The following is a 19,634-nucleotide window of genomic DNA, read 5'->3' as shown; positions in this document are numbered from 1 at the left end:
ATAAGTTGTTACTATTAGAAAGGATTTTGTTAACATGTGACTTAAGGGCACACGTTAAAGTGCAATAAATACACTTTGGAAATTGGAATCTTTGGCTATTTTGGTGAAAATTAATTTTTTTTCAACATCTTTTTCGCTACAAAATTCAATTTCCAAAAGTGTATTTATTGCACTTTAACGTGTGCCCTAATCAAAGAGTTTATGAATTTTAAAATTTTGATTAAGAAATACAAATACTTATGTTTTAGGTTGAAATTGACTGATTTTTAAGTAAGAGAACTCATTTGGTGGACTGTCTCATAATATTTGTGAACCCACCACGTATGGCCGTATGGGAGTACACGTCCCATGTGTGCAAGTAAGTATACCTGGTAGGGAAGACCTTATCCTCAGGAGGACGGCAATAGAGCTCAAAACAGAGTTGGTGGGTCGCCCACAGAAGCTTCAGTTATCAACATCGGGAAAATAAACAGTCCCCATTTCCATATCTCCACAGACACAATCCCTTCCTTTAGCTATCTTTGAAACCCAAAAATCTCTCTGTACAATGTGAGAGAATTTCGAGAAGGTAAGTTTGTTCTGTAAAGCTTGGATATAGTTGTTTTCTGTAATGGTTTCTCGTAATAGAAGCTTGTATTGGAAACTCTAAACCCGTTAGACACACCTCATGCAGATTCTGCTATTTATTGGGGATTTTAATGATGGAATATGCTTCTTATTTGAATTTTTCATGTAAGAATAGAGATTTTGGATATGGGTTTTTGATGTTTGGGTGTTGTACAGGGTTGGGTAATTTGTTGTTACTGTTTTTGTTGTTTATTTTGGGGTTAAAGATTGTACATCTTGGCTTTCATCACAAGGGACTAATTCGATTTCTTGATGAATTTAGGGGGAATTTTAGTGATCCAAAAGGTGGGTTTTCTTTGGGTATTGATGTTTGTGGGATTTGTTATTCAAAGATTTTATCTTTCAAGGGTTGTTTGTGTGAATTTTTAAAGAATTCGAGCCCATCATCATCGAATAATTCAGAGGGAAACAAAGATCTTGTAAATGTTATTAGTAATTATGATGATGATGATGATGATGATGATGATGATGATGACGATGATGATGAAGGAAAAGAAGGAGATTGTGAGGTAGATGAAGAGATGGATATAAAAAAATTAAGAAAAGCAATTAAGATCGAAAGAGATCGATCAAATGCCGCTTACTTGGAACTTGAGAAAGAAAGGATTGCAGCTGCATCGGCTGTCAATGAAGCAATGGCGATGATCTTGCGTCTTCAAAATGAGAAGAGTTCAATTGAGATGAATGCCCATCAATACCGAAGATTGGCAGAGCAAAAGCAGCTTTACGATCAAGAAGTGATTCGGTCTCTGCGATGGATTTTATCAAAATATGAATCAGAGAGAAGCATTTTAGAGAGAGAATTGTTGTGTAGACAAAGACAATGGCCTTGTTTGAAGGATGCGGAAGGAGATCAAGTGGAAGGATTTGATCAGACTTCAAATCAATTTTGTTCCCCTATCGAAGATGATTTCAACGACGGGCTGATTAGTTCTCTTGACATGGATTCACCACTTGTGTAAGTATTTCATGTTTTGAGAATTTTAATTGGAATTTAATCTTTGTGAATCATAAATTTTACCATTTGAAACTATACTTTTGAACTAGGAATAGACCTCTCCATGTAATGTTGTAAATTTTTGTATGAAGTTCTCAAGCATATTCTCTTAGAAAAAAGATGAAACCTTTTGTCTATCTGATTTGAAGTTACTCAAGTTGAACTAATGCAGAAACAAATGGAAAAGATGTACAAAAGAACATTCTCAACTATTTGGAGTAGCTAGTAATTTTGAATAACTATTTTACATCATCACATCAAAGCCTTGTGATCCCTCTAAGTAGGAATATATCTAGCCTTCATTGCACATAACCAAACTGTGGAGGGTATTTCTCGGACAAGTGACACGTGGAAATCTCGAGGAATTGTAGTCGAAGAACTAAATTATGTGATAAGCCAACCGATCATCCGACCAACAGTAAAACCGATCTCTACACTGGTGTGGAGATCAGAGCAAATTCCGTAAAATCTAGGACATTAGGTGTAATTGCTCTCACGACTGAGAAATTAGGTACAACTACTCCAGCGGAAATCAAGGCAAATCGCTAAGCAAGTACAACCACACCGACGAGAATCATGGAGAAAATCCAGGAAGATCTAAGGGCAGAAAACCCTATAAGTACAAGAGGTCAACACACCAAAAAGGTAAGAAAAATCCTCTCTGAGAACTCTCTATTAGACTGGTATTAGAAGTTCTAATTTGGGCGTCATAGTGGTTTTATTGCAGGCCCTCCCTCGAGCACAGGAGGAAGAGAATATTTATATCAGTGAGGATCACAAGGTAGAAATTTCTGCATCTACACAAACCATCTCAATTGAAATAAATATTTTACATCATCACATCAAAGCTATGGTGTGTCTCATAACATATCTTGCAACTTTTAGATTTGCATCAATTAGGTGGATTATATCGGATTGATTTATTATCTTTCTGTATTTATGGATATTTTGAATCTATATAAATCCAATAGGATATGTAATCAATATCCAAGAATTATCAATAAATTAGTTTTTTTACGATCCTAAAGATTTGGAGTTGGTTAAATGAATAATGTTCCTACTTCAATTATGTACAAAGCTATGTCTTTTGTTCATGTCCGCTCTCTCTATCTCTGACCATGTTCTTTTGGTCATTTTTTTTCACTCTTTAGAACCTTCAACTTGCATGATCTTTTAACTAGGGATGTATTCAACTTACATTGCACACAACCAAACCATCTCAATTGAAATAAATATTTATAGATAAAAAGTTTCCTTTCTACCGTTGTTCAATTCTTTTTAAACATTTCATCATCTGACATCGAGTTAGGGAAGTTACTAGTTTCCAATTCTACAAACTTCTGTACAGGACGGATTATGTAACGCAACACATTTCTTTTTTGCATTTGATAGATCCTACCCGGTACTGTGATGTCATAATATAAACTCATCTTTTCCAGTTTCTAACTCCTTAAGATCGAAATTTTGTGGTCATTGTTTCATGTTCCCTATTAGTTTGTGATAAAAGCCTTTGAGTAGCAATCTTGAATGATTTACATACGAAAGAATTGAGTATAAGATTTGATAACACTTGTTGGGAAACTAAGCGTCTTGGACATTCACCATGTAGAATATAAAATGCGAAATTTAAAAAAAAAAAAAAAAAAAAAATTGAATCAAAATAATATGAACTAACCATAGAAGAGGACAACACAATCTTTACATGAAAAGCCCTTCAAGGTGAAAGAAGAAATCATGTGACTTATTATAATTATAAAAAAAAATAGTAGGGACAATGTCTAATCAAACATTTCTTAAAACTCTTTTTTTTTTTTTTAAGTTCTAGAGAGATCAATGTGAAAAACGTTGAGGAGAGAGGAGAGAGAAGAGAGAAAGGGTAATTAAATTGGGTTTGGTGAACTCTCAGCAAACACTTCCCAAAATAAAGAGAGTGGGAAGAGAGAATTTCTCACAGCCCAGAACTCAAGGGCCCTATCTCATAATAGCAGGGAACACAGTAAAAACGTGGGCTCTGTCTGCAATAAAATAGTTTATTTGTTGCCCTCTCTGCAAACTATAAAGGTAGAAACCACACACTTCTTGTGATTGGTAACCATTTATTATTATGAAATAGTTAGTTATTGACTTATTGCCAATTGATTCGACACCAAAATTTGGATTTCAAAAATACCCCCACTTTTACATTTTAACTTAATATAATCAAAGTTATTTTGGTCAAAAATCAAGAAAAATTGCAGCACACGATGCTAGAGGTATAGAGAATAATGTTGGTTTGTTTTTAAAATTACAAAAATATCTTTTTTATTATGTAATATTCACAAATCATTTAATCAATGTTTTAATTACATATAAGCCTTTTTGATACATGTACGTTTGCACATGCCACCTTCTAGTTAAGTATTAAAATAGAAACAAGAGTAATCAAAGCACCCTAGAGGGTGACCCCAAGGAACTCATTGCTTTGTGGGGTTCAAACACTTGACCTACCCTTCTTGATGAGCTTATCAAGGCTCGGCTTACCACTAGGCCAACTCCTTGGGGTATGTTTCCTTTTTGGTTGCAATGTGTTAATCTAAATAGATAATCCTTGATTTATAAGAAACTTTGTGGTGCTAATTATCTCCACAAAGATAATCTATGTTAAAGAGAAATGAGTTTTTTTCTTCCTTTCTAAAGCAATTTTAATAAAATTTGGCGACCCTAGGTCGAATTCAAGTTTTATTGGTTGGATTTTAGTTTTTAAAGTTGGACACTCCATTTTCACTTGATATATTCATATGGAATTTTCTCTCTTTCTATTTATAAGAAACCTTTCTTTGATCAACAATTGTAACTTCGTTCACAACTTTCATAACTAAGTGAACCCTTCTTGAAGATGGAATCTTTTAAGATATCCTTGAAAACTAGCTCAAGCACTATATGTTAGGAGTAAGCATTTGTTGTTAACAAATTTTCATGTTAACCTGATGAACCAACGGCATGACGCCATATAAATTGCAAAAAAAGCAAGTGTGATTGATCGGTGGAGAGAATTTCTGAACAAGTAACGAGCCTAGCCCCTGAAACTCTTTCTCTTGGCACAATTGCCTCGTTTGAGGCAATAATTGTGCCATTTTGGATAGCTGGCACTAGAGACACCGACACCTAGCCTTTTCTGGCACTGCTATCTTTTTCTATAAAGAGGGAGTGGTTCGTTTAATGCCTCCACTCTGCTTTTCAAGCTTCTCACTCTCCATTAGATAATAGAACTTGTTACTTTCTTTTTATAGCTTTGAAATTATATAACCTAAAAAACTCTCTCAACTCCAGTGGCAGTCGAGTAGGGGTTTATGAGATTTTTGGAATCAAAACTGACTTTACAAATACTCGATAATCATCGACTACATGACTAAGGCATAGTTAGTAAATTCGCAATTGATTCGTGAGTTAGACGTATACTACTCTTTCCGATCAAAATTGCCGTTGGATTCAAAGATTCAGAGTAATTCGTGAATCTTTGAATCCCAATGACTAAATCACGATTTGTACGTATATTCCGTAAGCTTTTTATTAAAATACATTATATTTTTCTGTTCTCACTTCAAAACTTAAAACTCAAGAGAAGGAAAAAAAAAAACACCCTAAGTTAAAAATTATCCCCACCGTGAAGTTTACTCATTGACTGTCCGTTATTCAATGAAATTTTCGTCTATTTCGCATTAATAATTTTTTAGAAATGACAATAATTTTTTTTTTTTAATTTAATTAGGCCATGCTACAAGATGATTTTGGCACTAATTAGTATATCATGTTTTATACTTTTTACATTTATTATTAGATGGATTAAAACTAAATCTTTAATTGCGAATATATATTTTATTAGATGGATGTAATTGTAAATTGTTTATTTGTGTACTTAAGATATTTTTAATTTAAATATTGATAATTTGATTAGTAGATTAGAATTATTAGGTCATATCATATGTTATATGTATATATATATATCCAAATTTTTGAAAGTTTTTAAAAAAATTAGATCTGAATTATTCTCGAACTATTTTCGTATCGTATTTTTACCGTCTTGCATTTTTCACCGAATTTTCAAACGAATCGGTACATCACAATTTCGAATGGTAGTGTACCCATATTTGATACTCGTCGAGTACTTGAATAAGACTTGATTCTTACCAGATTGTAAGATAGCCACCCATAACTAGATCCGAAAATGATCTGGTCCATAATAATAGACCGAAAACGACTAATCAATTCCAGGTACATTGAGTAATTGGGTACCCATTGACAAGGATACTTTGAGTGTGTAGAAAACATTAGATTCTAGATTATAGATTTTAGAATCACTTTTTTAAAAAAATGGTGTAAACAAATAAGATTCTAGATTTTGAAATTCAATTTTTATAATCATAATTTGACCATCCAAAACCAAAACCTAGCAATCCAAAGCAAATGGAAAGGATTTTTTTCTTATATAGTAACACGTGAATCTCCCTTAGTAAAACTTCTAAATTTAAATGGTTGATCCCTCCTTTGACAACGTCACCGTTCTTCAACTTTTATTCTTTCTAAATTCTACGACAGCTGGAATAAGAAACCATGACCGTTTCATGACAAAGCTCTCTCTCTCTCTCGATCGATTTCTTTAAATTTCATGCGAACGGTTTTCTCATTGTAATTCGTCTGTTTATTTCCTTAAAAATAACTTTTTGTGATCCGCTTCTTCGACTTAGGGTTTCTCCTGTTTGAAGTTTTGTTGATTATCCTCTAATGGCGAACTCTCACAGATCCAGTGCTCCATATGGCGCTGCTCCATACAGATCCAGGTATTCTAATTCTCCTATTTTTAGAGAAAAAAAAAATCGATTTATTATATTTCTAATTTTTTCCCCTAAATATCAATTTTTTTTTCAATTTTATATCTTTTCAGAGAAGGTCTTAGCACGAGAGCAGTATCTAATTCCGATGAAATCCAGTTGCGGATCGATCCTATGCACGCAGATTTGGACGAAGAGATCACGGGTCTTCATAGAAAGATTAGCCTACTAAAAAACGTAAGCTTTTAATTGGGGTGATATTTTGTGTAATTTTTAATTGGATAACATGAGAAGCGTTTATTTAAAATTTAATTTGGAATTTTGTTCTTTTTTTGTGTGTGTGTGTGGTGGGTAGGGGGGAGGGGTACAGCTCTGATCAATTTTTAGTTATTATGTGTTAAGTTGAATGTGAAATCTTTGAATGAGTTTAGGGTATAATTCTGAAAAATTATTGCCATGAATGAATATCTGATGCCTGAGGGCCCGTTTGGGGACATCAAATTTTCAGGGTCAAGCGTCTATTTCAAGTTTAATTCCTGATTGGCTTGATTTCAACATTTAATTAGTTATATGCTTCTATTGTTGCAGGAGTTGAACCAGTTTTAGGACCAAAAGTTGTAAGAGATCCACACAGTGTTGCTAAACAAGTTTTAAATCAGAACCGAATTGCCCCGATTATTAGTTTCCACAGCAAGCCTACTAACATTATAATTATGAAATTATGAAAATTTGAAAAGGAAATAAATAAATAACCCAAGTGTACTATCACATCACAAGGATATATTTGTTGTTAAGGCAAACACTCGAACCTTACGGGCAGAAATCAAGGTAGAAACTTCCATAGAGAACAAAAAAGTGAGATGAATTATGACTTTTGATGATTTTTTTAGTGAATTCCCTCCATAAGAAAATACTTGCATAACTTAAACTATATTAATGACAATAGAGTTGCATTTTTATTTGAATCATTTAAGAAAGTATTTTTAAACATGCATTTACCAAAATAACTTAACAACATATTTCACTCTGAAGTAACAACCTTTTTTTATAAAACCAGTCCTAGATTTGAAATCTGTAATATTAGGAATATATCACTGTAAATCTTCTAATACATCAACATACTTGTGAATAAAGTTGGAAACGGTTCTTGAATTGTTTGAAATTGGAATTTGTGGAGCACCCTCAAGTGTGATATATGTCACTGAAAACGAAACTTAATTTGCAACTGGGTATCTCCTAAATCTCACATAAAATATTCTTTTAGGTCCCTCACTCTCCCTCACGAAAAAAAGGACCCTCTTTTGAAATGGGAGCTTGGGTCAGATCTGGCCAACTACAAGTCTGTTACAAAGTATTGCTGCAAACTTCTTTTAGTTTGAGATGTGAAATTTTTTTAAAAATTTTGTGGATTTTGGTTAGTCTTGCTCGAGATGCCCTTTTGTAATGAAGTGGGGTTGGGTGTGTAGTATCGAGATGTAATCTATTTTGCTTTTGCTTTTCTGTTTCTTGCTTTACTATTTCATTGTAGTTTTTTGAATAAAGATCTTTCACTTATCAAAAAAAAAATATTCATCGGGAAATAAATCATAATTTTTTTTGCAGAAAACTCTGAAATAGTCATATAGAGTCATTCGTAGGTTATTAATCTTCTTGCTAGACTGATTCCTTTTTCAATGAGTTCTTATTCGAATATGGCATTGCAGGTAGCTCAAGAGATAGAGTCAGAAGCAAAGTACCAGAATGACTTTATTACTCAGTTGGTAACCTTCTAACTCTGTTTGTTTCCTGGTTGATACATAACAAGTATATCTCCTATTGTTCTCCATTGCATTATTGAGTTTTATATATATTTATTTGGTTTCTACATCTGCTCAGGGCGGGAAAATCTTATTTTTATTGGTAACAAAAGTGGTTCTTGAAACAAGCTTGATGAATATGGATAAATAACCTAGTCCAAGAAAATAGTATTTGTTTGGCTACTTTGAATTAGGGACTTCTAATAAGTATACTTGGGTAACTAAGCTATTCGATAATATTTACAAGACTAAAAAGATGTCTGTTGAATGGAGAAAAAGAATAGTAGCGCCTATGTATAAGAATAAAGGACATATACAGAGTTGTATTAACTATCGAGGTATTAAGTTTATGAGTCACACTATTAAATAATGGCAAAAAACTAATATATCTGATAACCTATTTTATGCTAGGTAGATCAACCACCGAGGCAAATTTTCTACTTGCAAATGATAGAGATGTACAAAGTTAATTTGGTGGGCATTAGTAAAGAAATGCATCCTGAATGGATATATATGATAATTGAGGACGTGTATGGAAGAGTTGTAACTAGTGAAAGAACAAATGGAGAGAAGACAAAATGAGTTTCCAATTACAATTGGTTTACATCAGGGATTGATAGTTATAGATTCACTAACTTCCTGTATTCAAGGGAACGTACTTTGGTGTATATTATTTATTATATTAGTCGATGAAACTAGAAAGGACTTCAACATAAAATTGGAGTTATGAAGAAAGGTGTTGGAGTCCATGGCTGTAGAATAAGTAGAATCATGACCAAGTATGGGAGTGTGAATTTATTAATAACATTCATGAAGAGGAATGTCCAGTAAAAACTGATGGTTTCGCTATGTCAGCCAAAACCTATGAGCTGCATGTGAAACTAGATAAGAGACTGATAGAACAAAGACTAAGATGAGAGGAGTGATAAACAAAACAGTTTGGCTCATGCCAAAAAGGTCCAGTCATTAAAGCTATCTTCTTATCTAGACAATCAATGGAGTCTCATCCCGTTTGCAATTTGTTGCGGATTGAGGAAGGAAAAGAATAATCACATATTTGAGGGTAAGGCGCAATCATTATAGAAGTTAAATCATTTCTATTTTGGGTCATTTGTTTTTTGGGGGTAAAGATCTCCAAAGAATTTAAAGCGGTACTTTTTGAAGACTTCCTTATTAGATGTGAGAGAATTTGTAATTTATCTGTTAGTGTGCGCCCCTTTGCTGAGGTCCTTGTATCGGGATGGTCTCTTCAACCTCCCTATCTTCTCTTTTTTCTAATAAAATTTTATTTATTAAAAAACAATAACAATTATCATCTACCGATATCAAATCTGAAATACCTACTTATAAAATAAAAAAAATCTGAAATACCTAAATTGTAAGCATGGCTCTTGCATGCAGAGATATTGGACATGAAATATCCATATCTGGAACCTGTGTCCACCACTTTAGTAGTAAATTGCCTTGGTTTGGGAAAGATAGATCACCTTCTGACAGTTTTCTGGTTCTGGTTCTTTAAACAGCAAATGACGTTGATTAAAGCTCAAGCAGGGGTGAAGAACAACATGAGAAGGTTGAACAGAAGCATCATCCAGCAGGGCTCAAACCATGTCTTCCATGTGATCTTGTTTGCACTATTTTGTTTCTTTGTGGTCTACCTCTGGTCCAAACTTTCCCGAAGATGAGGACTTACTATTACACTTCAATTGCCCTTTTAGCCAAATAAGTAGTTGATTTGATAACTCAAAAGGTTTGGTCCATGCACAGTCAGTTATACAGATTTTGGGTTTTTGTTTTTGGTTTTGTTTTTGGTTTTGTTTTTTTTGTTTTTTTTTTTTTGACGACTAGTTATATAGATTCTGTGGAAAAGCCTTCTCCCTAAGTATTGCAATTAAGATTCTCTTTTCTTGTTTGTTCCATATTGCAATCAAATTGCTGGTTTTTATCATCAGATATTATAATATCCGATATATAATTTGAGTTCAGCTCAACAATATGTCCTACCATGAAGAGATACCCTAGAGTAGAGTTTCTTCTCCTGTATCAGTTAAATAGAGACCTATTGATATGTTAGGAGTTCCACACAAGCTATATATGAAACCTAGTACATGTAAATAGAGCTGGAAAACTTTTTTTGGAGTTACATCGCTGACATATGTTAAAGGTCTAGGTTACAAATTAGACCTAAAGTATGAAATGGTACATGTCATGCTATAGGCTATAGACTACAAACTACCCATACATGCAGACTTTTGAGTTCTGTGGTAGCAGGGTGGCAGGTCCATCAAATGCCATAAAATTCAAATGTTACTGTTATTAATTTGATTTAATATAATTAAGTTAAAAAAAAGTGATTTTGAGATTTTTTTTTTCTTCTAAAATGTCATAAAGCACCCAAAAACTCCTGATTGCCTCTGTTTTAAACCATGAGCAAATAAATCAGGTGAAGTGTAGTGTTTTTGGAGCCCCCATGATTCCAGAAGTTCTGTCAAGATGTAACTTCTGGTTCCACATAATATCATATAAGATTTGAAGGGAATCAAAAACATATTCCTTCAGCTGGATCTCATTATTCAATTGATACTTTTTTGGTAGGGAAGATGATTTGTTTCTTGAGAAGATGCTGCTAGAGTCTAGAGAGAGATTTTTCTAATGCTCTCCTTGTAAGAGTTTTGTCTCCTGACATTCAAGCTGCATCAATTTTAATTGAGTATTGAATGAGGATGCCAACTCAAAAACAATTTCTTTCTTATGCGGGACTCCAGTCAAACACCTCTATTTGGTTCCTGTCAAGGCCTCTCCATGGGCCTCGATGTGTCAGGAACATAATGCCATCAGTTGCATGTATATTAAGGGATACAAAGTGGTTCATATCACATCTCATGCTATCATGATTGAACCCAGATGATATTCCAACATCAACATTCGTGGCCTAAATGATTTATCGTGACTTTTTTGAATGTGTAATATTTGATCAGAAGTCAACTGTGGTTGTTTTTGCTATAAAATTATCGGTTTAACCCAAGAACCAGTGTATGAAAAACGCAGCCCACCAAATCACATTCTACTGAATCAAAAACTAAAATTGAGATTAATATTCTAGACAGAAGCAAGAGAGCACTTAATAGATAGCTGTAAAGGAGCTCAAGAGATTTGAAACTTGAAATGGGTCTCACAGATAAGTTCTTCAGAGGTTTTCAATGGAGTTTGTAGACATTCCCACTGACAGGAATCCTTGCTGGGATCGAATAACTGAAGAGCTCATAGGTGACCGGAGCAGTGCCCTGCTTTGTAAATGGTTCCAAGATTTTCTTGCTGAGATCATGAGGAGAAGTTAGCACCTAAACATAAATTGTTGGTGCATAAAAACCACTTTTGAGAGCAATTGATAGCTGCATGTCTAAATCCATTTCGCGTGGATGTTGGGTATGAAGGGATTCAATGAGTCATCAGGATGCCAATATCATATTTTACATTTTGAACGTTAACCATCTTCCCTGAACCTTGACACATACCCGAATGAAGAACCCATAAGAAAACCCAAGTGCTGATTTCAATGTTGTCGGTAACAAGGCCAAATAATAAACTGCTCACCAACCTCATCCAGCTTCAAATATATTAGACCACCCCCCCCCCCCCCCCAGTTGAATTCGAAGAACAGGGCAGATCTTTGTATCCAAGTCAATCCTCCAGTAAAACATCCCAACTACCCACACATGCCCTGCCATGCACTCCCACAAATGTCAAGGAGGGGGAAAGACCTGAGGTCAAAACTGTTATTTCTTGATGTTTCTTAAGATACCACCAACACTTGTCAGACATCAACAGTATTCATCTTATTAAAACATTTAATAAGTGCAGAAGCCTCCTCGTCTATGTTGATTTCATCCTTCTCCATCATCTTGATAATGTCAGGAGCCGATCTCTTAGCACTAATATGCAATCTAAGCAATGACTTGTACAACGGCAAACTTGCTAGGTCAAAACGACTGAGAACCTTAACATATTTCCTTGCATCCTCCACACGCCCATGCTCTTCAAAGTACTCCGCAATGGCCATTACTATCTTAGGTGATGGACGCCAATCACAATTTTTCAACATAGAAAATCCTTTCTTCATGGCATTGATAGCTTCATCCATCTTATTGCTTTTCACCCATCCCTCCATAAGAATCTCCCATGTCTTATAATTTGGACACCCTCCTTTCTCCATGGTATGGAGATGTAACAACTCAGCTTTGTCCATCCATCCATTCCTCACATACGCACCTAGAAGGACATTAGAAACTCTGATGTCAAACTTTCCACATTCAGACTCCCACGACCTAAAGACCTTCTCTGCCTCCCCAATATCACCAATCTTTACCAAACACGACAATATGCACATGTAATTGGCACAAGTAATTCTTCCTGAAACTGCTTTACTGGCTTCCCAAAGCCGAAGAACTCCATCCTTGTAATTCAAATTGGCATAGAGAGTAATGAGAAAAAAATAGCCAAGGCGCTTATGGGTTGATAACTTTTGTTCTGCAGTTTTAAGGGCTTCAATGGCCTTGTCGACAAGTCCATTTCTTGTGTAGATGTTGGCTAACGTAGAGTGGGCGCTCCAACCCACTTCCACGTTCTTGTCATTCACCATTTCCTCGAAGACCGACTCTGCAGATGCAACCCCTGAGACCTCTCCGCATGCACTCATCCAAAGGTTGTAAGAGAGAACATTTCGGGGAATCCTGTTTTGCTTCATCTGTCGGATCACAAAGGCTACTTTCTCAAACTGGCCCATAGCCACATAGAGCTTCATCATCTCATTGAACGGATGAGGATTCACATTCAACCCCAAGCCCTGCAGCTTCAACATGAGAGCCTCGGCTTTTTCTCTGTCTCTTTCTTGTACATAAGAATGAAGAAGAGGGAGACATGCAGCTTTCTGAGAAGTAGTGTCAGGTAGATTCTCAAAGTACTCTTCAGCATCTGCTAAACTATGGACTTTGATGATCAGCTCCAATCTGATGGCATGATCCACTGCTGACATCCGGAAACTGTTTTGAGCTTCCATCCATGTAAGTATCTGCATTAGAGATACCATGTTTAGGTCCTGTATAACTCATAGTGCCCAATTGTTTTTATTGAATAACAATATGCACCAAGTACGCAGTTTGTTCAACTGGCACAAAACCTTCAATACAGAAGTCACAAACTGCAAAATATTTAACCAGTGTGACCAGAAAATGACAAAGAGACCCCTGAATATCTGCAAAATATTTAACTCATAGTGCTCAGTGATTTCCATATTCTGTTACCAGCATGGTCCCATTACAAAGACCTGAATCGAGCACGAAAGAAAAGAAAAATTAAAGGACCCAAAAGTAACCAAACAAAATGATATAAAACGCAGAAGACAACATGCTAGCTCCAAGAATCTTTACTATTATAATGAGAGAAGATGGAGTCGAAGTGGTTTGACACTAAAATTTGAGTGGCCATAAATGCCCTCATTTTTATATTTAAATTTAATATAATCATGGTCATTTTGATAAAAAAAGATCCAAGAAAACGACAACCTTACCATATAATGACATTGCTTAGTTTTCAAAATTACAAAAGTATCCGTAATCTTCAAAAACCCTTTCATCAATATTTTAAATTACAAATAATCCTGTGGGCACATTTGCATTTGCACATGCCACTTTCTAGTGAATAATGAAAAGAAGATACCATGGCTCGAACTTTAAGTCATAAATTCATGAAATGTAAGAACATGGCCACAAAAGATCAATGGTGGTGACAACATATAGCTCTTCCTTTCCCAGTACCCAAACCACATACAAAACTGCTTCTACATGCATTGAACAGATTATCAAAAGAGACTCAAATTTACTTTCATGGTAACCCATCTGTGGGGTTGCAATTTTTTTGTATCATAAGGGCACGAAGCATTTCAGCCTTTTCCAACAACCCAGCCCCAGAAAATGCATCCAAAAGCCTACCACATGTGCGAGCATCAAAATCTACGGTGGTGGATTGCTTCCATTCATCGAGAACTTCACCGGCTTCTTTTAAATGCCCAAGCATCAGATACGAAGAAAGGATGCATATATAGTTTCGGCTTGTCATTTTCTGCAAAGTCATTTTCAAAGACTTCCATATTTGAATAATTCTCTCTTCGTTTCTCATACCAGTATAAAGAATGATAAGGAAGTCATACGTGATCATTTCTCTTTGAGTGATTGTTTTCTTGGCCTCAACTAAAGGGTTGGACTCCGAATTCACAAGATTAGATGCGGTAATATATATGTCTGTTAGTTGCCTGTATGCCATCCAACCTTCATTACAGTTAGAATCATGACTCATCTCATTAAGAATTCTTCTTACGCCGTCAACATCCAGAGAGGCAGCACATGCACTTATCCATAGATTGTAAGTAAAGAGATCAGGGAAGACCTTCTGTTTTTTCATCTCTTCAATAACTAATGCAACTTTCTCTAACTGACCGACTGATAGGTACAACGTCATCATCTCATTATATGTAAGTGCACCCGAGGTGATGTTTAATTCCTTGATTCTCTCAAAGAGTTTCTCTGCCCTTTCAGTCAGCTTTGCCCCAGCATAGCAGTGGAGGAGAGCAGTATAGGTTTCACTAGTTTTTGCAGTCTGAGGGAGACCTTCAAAATAGCGTTCAGCAGAATCGATACCGTAAACTTTAGTCATCAAGTCTATGCAAACTGCATTGTCAAAGTCTGATAGCTCGAATTCTTGATTTGTAGCCATCCACCCTAATATCTGCAAACTTGTATCAGCTTCACAACAAGTTCAACATCTTCTTTGACAATAATGTACAACACAAGGTTACTTCTTTCATAAAGCCAAGCACTCTTGTTCCATCCACTTGTAAATTTATGCTCCATGAATTACAGATGGTACTTACTACAAATACAATCAGAACACATGGCATACATGCAAGTTCAAAACCAAAAATTGACAGGTCCCAACTATAAGAGCTATTAGGTATTGAAATTTGATGTCAGTGGGAGGTCTTAAGTTTGCAACCATTTGATCAAGAGCATTTTTGAGCGGTTGAATAAGAAAAATAAAAATAAAAAATCACATATCCTCATATACTAACACTAAGGTATTAACCACTAACCTGCTTGCCTACCCCAAAAAAAAAAGAAAATTGGTCGAAGGAGAATATAGAGCAGATGGTCTCTATTACATCACTCGGCGATCTATGAAACCAACAATGGGAAGCCATCAAATGGTAGTGTCTTGCATGTGAGCCATTGTTCTGATATTGTAGTTCAAGATAATTAGTAGCATTTACCATCTATAACCATAACAAACAACTTTTTTTTATCAACAACAACTAATTAATGCTGACGAGTAATTCACATATAAAGGCATGAAGTTCATAACACGAAAGAGAAGAAAAATTATCAGCCAAAAAAATAACCTCAAAAGCAATAAATCTTAGGTAGCTAAGCTTGAAATCTTGTAAACACAATCAAGGCAATGAAGTACACCAAAATGAATTGCACGAGTGGTTAATGATGCCATTTGGGTTGACAAACGCACGTGTCAGAGAGTTAGAACCTATTTGGACCACCAATTTTGCACCATGAAGTTTATTCTTTTGAAAGCTTTTTCATGCAATAAGAGGGGGGGAGGGGGAACTCTCTTTTTTCCCCTTTTGATTCATTATTGTTGATCGAAACAGGTCATTCTGGGTGGATCAAAAAAATCTAAAAGTTAGGCCATTATTCACATTGTAACAATTAACAATAAAATAAATTATCTCCAAAAATCTCCCTTTTTTGTTGCCAACTTACTTCAGTAGGCTGTAATTCAAAAAAGGAGATTGAATGATGAATTAAAATATTAGATCCCAGATTTAATAATCATTAAATATCTGAATTTCAGAATAAAAGCTTGCTTCAATCTAACCGCGAAAAAAAAAAAAGAACAAAAATTTCTGAGAGAGAGATGATAACCTCGAGTGCGTGCTTGAAGCGCTGTGATTTCCTGAGTTCTTTAGCCAGGTTTCGAAGCTCGGAAAGGGTGACTTTATTACCTTCTGAAATCCATTTCTGAAGAGCGTTCGTGGCACTTCGTTTGGGGAATCTAAGTCTGAAGATCCTGCTCTTTAGATCCACGTCCTTAGATTCTTCGAAATGATCGCTTTTCAAAGCTATCGATGAGAGCTGTCTCGAGAGACCACTTGTTTCCTCCAATAGAAGGAGAGATGGACGATTGAATCTGCATTTTCTTTCAATTATTAGTTCACTGAGTTAGAACTTAAAAAAGAGAGAAAGAGGTCTTACCGTCTGAGAGTCGCACGTGCTAGCAAGCGGATCGCCATGGCTGCAGCGCAGTTTGATTGCTTCTCTCTCTCTCTCTCTCACGCGCAGCTCTCACTGTTCGCTGTTTTGGAAACAGGACTTCTTTCTGGAGTGTCACTCTAAAACCTATTGTATGCACCGGAAGGCTTTTGTGGTAATTACAGCAATTCATAACGGATCTATCCAAATCCAATCCAGGAACAGTTGGACTGGTTCTTTATAGGATCCGATTGGTTCAAATAAATTTGTTCGCTTATGAGAAATATAGATATGTGAAGGTTCCAACTGCCATCTTTTGTAAACTGGTTAAAATATGCCAGTGTTAAAACCCCCTATTGTTTTAAGTGTGCGTTGCCTTTGAAAATATTTTGGTCCTATCTTTAGTTTTTTATTTTTATAGAGGTAAGGTACCTACTTGTATCAAAAGTTTATTAAGTCAATATCATACTCATGGACCGTGAGACATGTTTTACTATAAAACAAGAGTTGCGATAAATTGACGCGTTAAATTGACGTGGTGACCAACACGGTTGACGTGGTAATTCACAAAATCATAGATATTTTTATTCGGGATGAGCAAGGAAAAAAGATCTACGGTTCTATGTGCATGCCATGTCAATTGTGTCAGTTTTAGCGAGTCAAATAATCTTTAGTCATAAAACAAAGAGCGATATTCTTATTTAAGTTTTTCAAATGTTCTTCCAAATATTTTTTGATTATCTAAGAGAGAGATGATAATCTTGAGACTATTTTATAAAGTTGGGAGGAAAACCATTATATGATTATCTCTGATTTAGCGGCTTTTTCAAACTTGTCGACATAAATGTTGGGATTTGAACTTTTTTCTTTCAATATGATTAGAACATGAAGATGTATTTTAATCCTAAATTGTGATATCAACACTCACAGACTTTATTCAACTTAACAAGTTGGTACCTTTTGTTGGGATATGACCTTAAACCACATAAAATCACAAGAAAACTTATGAAACAAAGCATTGAAGGAGTTTAATATCATTGGGTAGAAGATAACAAATAATATGTTAATGCAACAACTATTTTAAATGATCCATAACATTAAAATTTGATTCATTTCGTGTGGATTTGGGTTTGTGCAATACCTTTAAGACGTTGCTTGCTAACATTCCTCAAAGAACTTGAATGATTTTTCTCTTGAAGTGTGCTTACATATAATATGTAGCACTTAGCGCTTACTAAACTAGTATGAACCTACATTGGTCTTGCCCATAGTCCATAATGTACATCTCCATCGTATACTTATACCCACAAATGTCAATACATCAAATTTTACATAGAAATTAGGAAATGTAATAAACTGGAATTATTTTTTTTGTCAAATAGAAGGGTGTCTTTCTTTTAACTAGTAAACATGTTTCTAGGGAGTCCAATAGAGCAGTTGATTTATTAGTCTCTCTTGAGAGGACTCTTGGTTGTATTGAGTTAAATAGGGGTACCCTATAGTGAAGGCTATGTACTATGACACCTAGAGTTTAATATAGCTCGTCTCGGAGTCACTCGGGAACACTCATGTAAATCTATGTAAGACTCACATATTAAATCATATTAATCCCGTGTTAGGACATATATGTTAGTTTAGTGGCATTTTTGTAATAAAAGAATATAATCGGCTTCTACTTTTGATATTTCCTTATGAGAAACCTAGGAAAAATTTAGCATACTTTTTATAGGAAGGGTGTCTTTGATCCCAATCCCCAGCCTACACCCACGTTGACTTTAAGCTTTCGCCCAAATTACGTGGCGTCCTACGTGTATTAGATCACTAGTTACTTGCAACACACCTTATTTGATTTATAACGTGTTACTCCATGTAATTGCATACTATATCAAGAAAGTTACCTCCATATTTTATCTCATGTTGCTGACATTCTCTTGTATTTCTAATTATATTTTGTGTGTGTGAGAAATTTAACAGGCTTGCTTGTGGGCAATCACCCCAAGCACCGCACAAGCTTGCGTTGAAAAAACACGATTGTGACACCTATCCAAAGATTTTTGTATTATCCTTAATCATGATAAGAGCAATAAATGGTACCTAAGGTTGTAAATGATTTGATTTTGTCTTAACTCTGATAACTTTTAAAAAAAAATTTGGTAAACAAAGTTATACTTGGTGGTGAAACATAAAGATCCTTTCAATGTTATTTTTCATATATATTATTGTTGTTGTCTCAATTTTTGACAGGCAACACAAAAGAATTGTGAGTCAACCTTATGGGTAGTCCCAACTAACATATTAGAAAGTTTAATGATACATTAAAAATCAACTCTTCATTCAGATACAGGAGTGGACAACATGAAACTTTGACTATTATCTAGATAGACTTCTATTCATGTGTAGAGATTGACTAATTTTTACATTAAGGGTATGTTTGATTGCACATGGAAAATATGGTGAAAAATCAATTTCTATGGAAAATGACATTTTTCAAGTGTTTGATTGCACATGGAAATGAAAATTTATTTTCCACCCCAATCAAAAAGTCCACCAAAATATCGATTTTACTTTCCCACCCATATAGGTGGGAAAGTGAAATCCACCCATATTTTTCATCCCCAATTTTTCTCCACTTATATCTTCTTCTTTCCTATCACCACCACCACCATTACACTAACCTCATTATCATCGTCATCACCGTCTCCGTCTCTATCATCACCATCTCCGACCACCTTATCTCTTTTCTTATCTTTTTTCTTCATCCCTCACCTCCTCCACCTCCACCACCACCACCACCATGTTTTCCTCATCATCTTCTTCTTCACTTACCTCTGCCACCACCACCATCACCATCATGTCCTCCCTTCTTCTTCCTCACTTACCTCCACCGCCACCACCATCTCTGTCGTTGTCATCGCCGCCTCATCCTCCCCCCTCCCTCTTCCTCTTCCTCTTCTCTTGTTCTTTATTCTCATATCTTTTCTATGATGTTATCAAAGTAAAATCAAACAATGAAATTTGATTTTCCAACCCTATATATTTTCCACCACTATTTTTTCATGGATTTCAAATTCCATGAAAAGTCACTTTCCAT

General features: G+C 35.2%; 3 protein-coding genes across 7 annotated transcripts; 2 read left to right on the top strand and 1 right to left on the bottom strand.

Moving 5' to 3' along the window:
* Nucleotides 1–363: 363 nt before the first annotated feature.
* Nucleotides 364–2,651, top strand: LOC147406873 (uncharacterized). 4 transcript variants are annotated; one of them, XR_015176623.1, is made up of 3 exons: nucleotides 364–1,585; nucleotides 1,797–2,269; nucleotides 2,352–2,651. XR_015176623.1 is itself a non-coding variant. In XM_086435205.1 (2 exons), the coding sequence occupies exons 1-2, from the start codon at nucleotides 699–701 to the stop codon at nucleotides 1,861–1,863; spliced, it is 954 nt and encodes a 317-aa protein (XP_086291331.1). In that variant the 5' UTR covers nucleotides 364–698; the 3' UTR covers nucleotides 1,864–2,651. The 4 variants fall into 4 exon arrangements, 1 of the variants encoding a protein (XP_086291331.1); XR_015176624.1 differs by having other exon boundaries at nucleotides 2,338–2,651; XR_015176625.1 differs by having other exon boundaries at nucleotides 365–1,585; nucleotides 1,783–2,269.
* Nucleotides 2,652–6,019: 3,368 nt separating this feature from the next.
* On the top strand, nucleotides 6,020–13,479 carry LOC147406872 (bet1-like protein At4g14600). The gene is made up of 4 exons (XM_086435204.1): nucleotides 6,020–6,441; nucleotides 6,546–6,669; nucleotides 8,136–8,192; nucleotides 9,752–13,479. Exons 1-4 carry the CDS (start codon nucleotides 6,386–6,388, stop codon nucleotides 9,911–9,913), a joined length of 399 nt encoding a protein of 132 aa, XP_086291330.1. The 5' UTR covers nucleotides 6,020–6,385; the 3' UTR covers nucleotides 9,914–13,479.
* LOC147406871 (Tetratricopeptide repeat (TPR)-like superfamily protein) lies at nucleotides 11,297–16,707 on the bottom strand. 2 transcript variants are annotated; one of them, XM_086435201.1, is made up of 3 exons: nucleotides 16,547–16,707; nucleotides 16,217–16,481; nucleotides 11,297–13,296 (listed from the first exon to the last, which is right to left on the bottom strand). In XM_086435201.1, exons 1-3 carry the CDS (start codon nucleotides 16,582–16,584, stop codon nucleotides 12,043–12,045), a joined length of 1,557 nt encoding a protein of 518 aa, XP_086291327.1. In that variant the 5' UTR covers nucleotides 16,585–16,707; the 3' UTR covers nucleotides 11,297–12,042. The 2 variants fall into 2 exon arrangements, with proteins under 2 accessions (XP_086291327.1, XP_086291328.1); XM_086435202.1 differs by lacking the exons at nucleotides 16,217–16,481; nucleotides 16,547–16,707 and adding an exon at nucleotides 13,405–14,113.
* Nucleotides 16,708–19,634: the final 2,927 nt, after the last annotated feature.

Source organism: Akebia trifoliata, chromosome 3 (genome assembly GCF_017979445.1).
Source record: "Akebia trifoliata isolate Shusen 1 chromosome 3, ASM1797944v1, whole genome shotgun sequence".
Lineage (NCBI taxonomy): Eukaryota > Viridiplantae > Streptophyta > Magnoliopsida > Ranunculales > Lardizabalaceae > Akebia > Akebia trifoliata.
This window is presented reverse-complemented; position numbering and strand designations above follow the sequence as displayed.

What these genes read in the sequence shown, in the direction of transcription:
- LOC147406872 (XM_086435204.1), top strand. Translation starts at nt 6,386, where the DNA reads ATGGCGAACTCTCACAGATCCAGTGCTCCATATGGCGCTGCTCCATAC. An exon ending in GCTGCTCCATACAGATCCAG is followed by an intron (nt 6,442 to 6,545) that starts GTATTCTAATTC and finishes ATATCTTTTCAG; the next exon opens with AGAAGGTCTTAGCACGAGAG. An exon ending in ATGACTTTATTACTCAGTTG is followed by an intron (nt 8,193 to 9,751) that starts GTAACCTTCTAA and finishes TTCTTTAAACAG; the next exon opens with CAAATGACGTTGATTAAAGC.
- LOC147406871 (XM_086435201.1), bottom strand. Translation starts at nt 16,584, where the DNA reads ATGGCGATCCGCTTGCTAGCACGTGCGACTCTCAGACG. An exon ending in GCACGTGCGACTCTCAGACG is followed by an intron (nt 16,482 to 16,546) that starts GTAAGACCTCTT and finishes AAGAAAATGCAG; the next exon opens with ATTCAATCGTCCATCTCTCC. An exon ending in GCTTCAAGCACGCACTCGAG is followed by an intron (nt 13,297 to 16,216) that starts GTTATCATCTCT and finishes TCTCTAATGCAG; the next exon opens with ATACTTACATGGATGGAAGC.
- LOC147406873 (XM_086435205.1), top strand. Translation starts at nt 699, where the DNA reads ATGATGGAATATGCTTCTTATTTGAATTTTTCATGTAAGAATAGAGAT. An exon ending in GACATGGATTCACCACTTGT is followed by an intron (nt 1,586 to 1,796) that starts GTAAGTATTTCA and finishes GAACTAATGCAG; the next exon opens with AAACAAATGGAAAAGATGTA.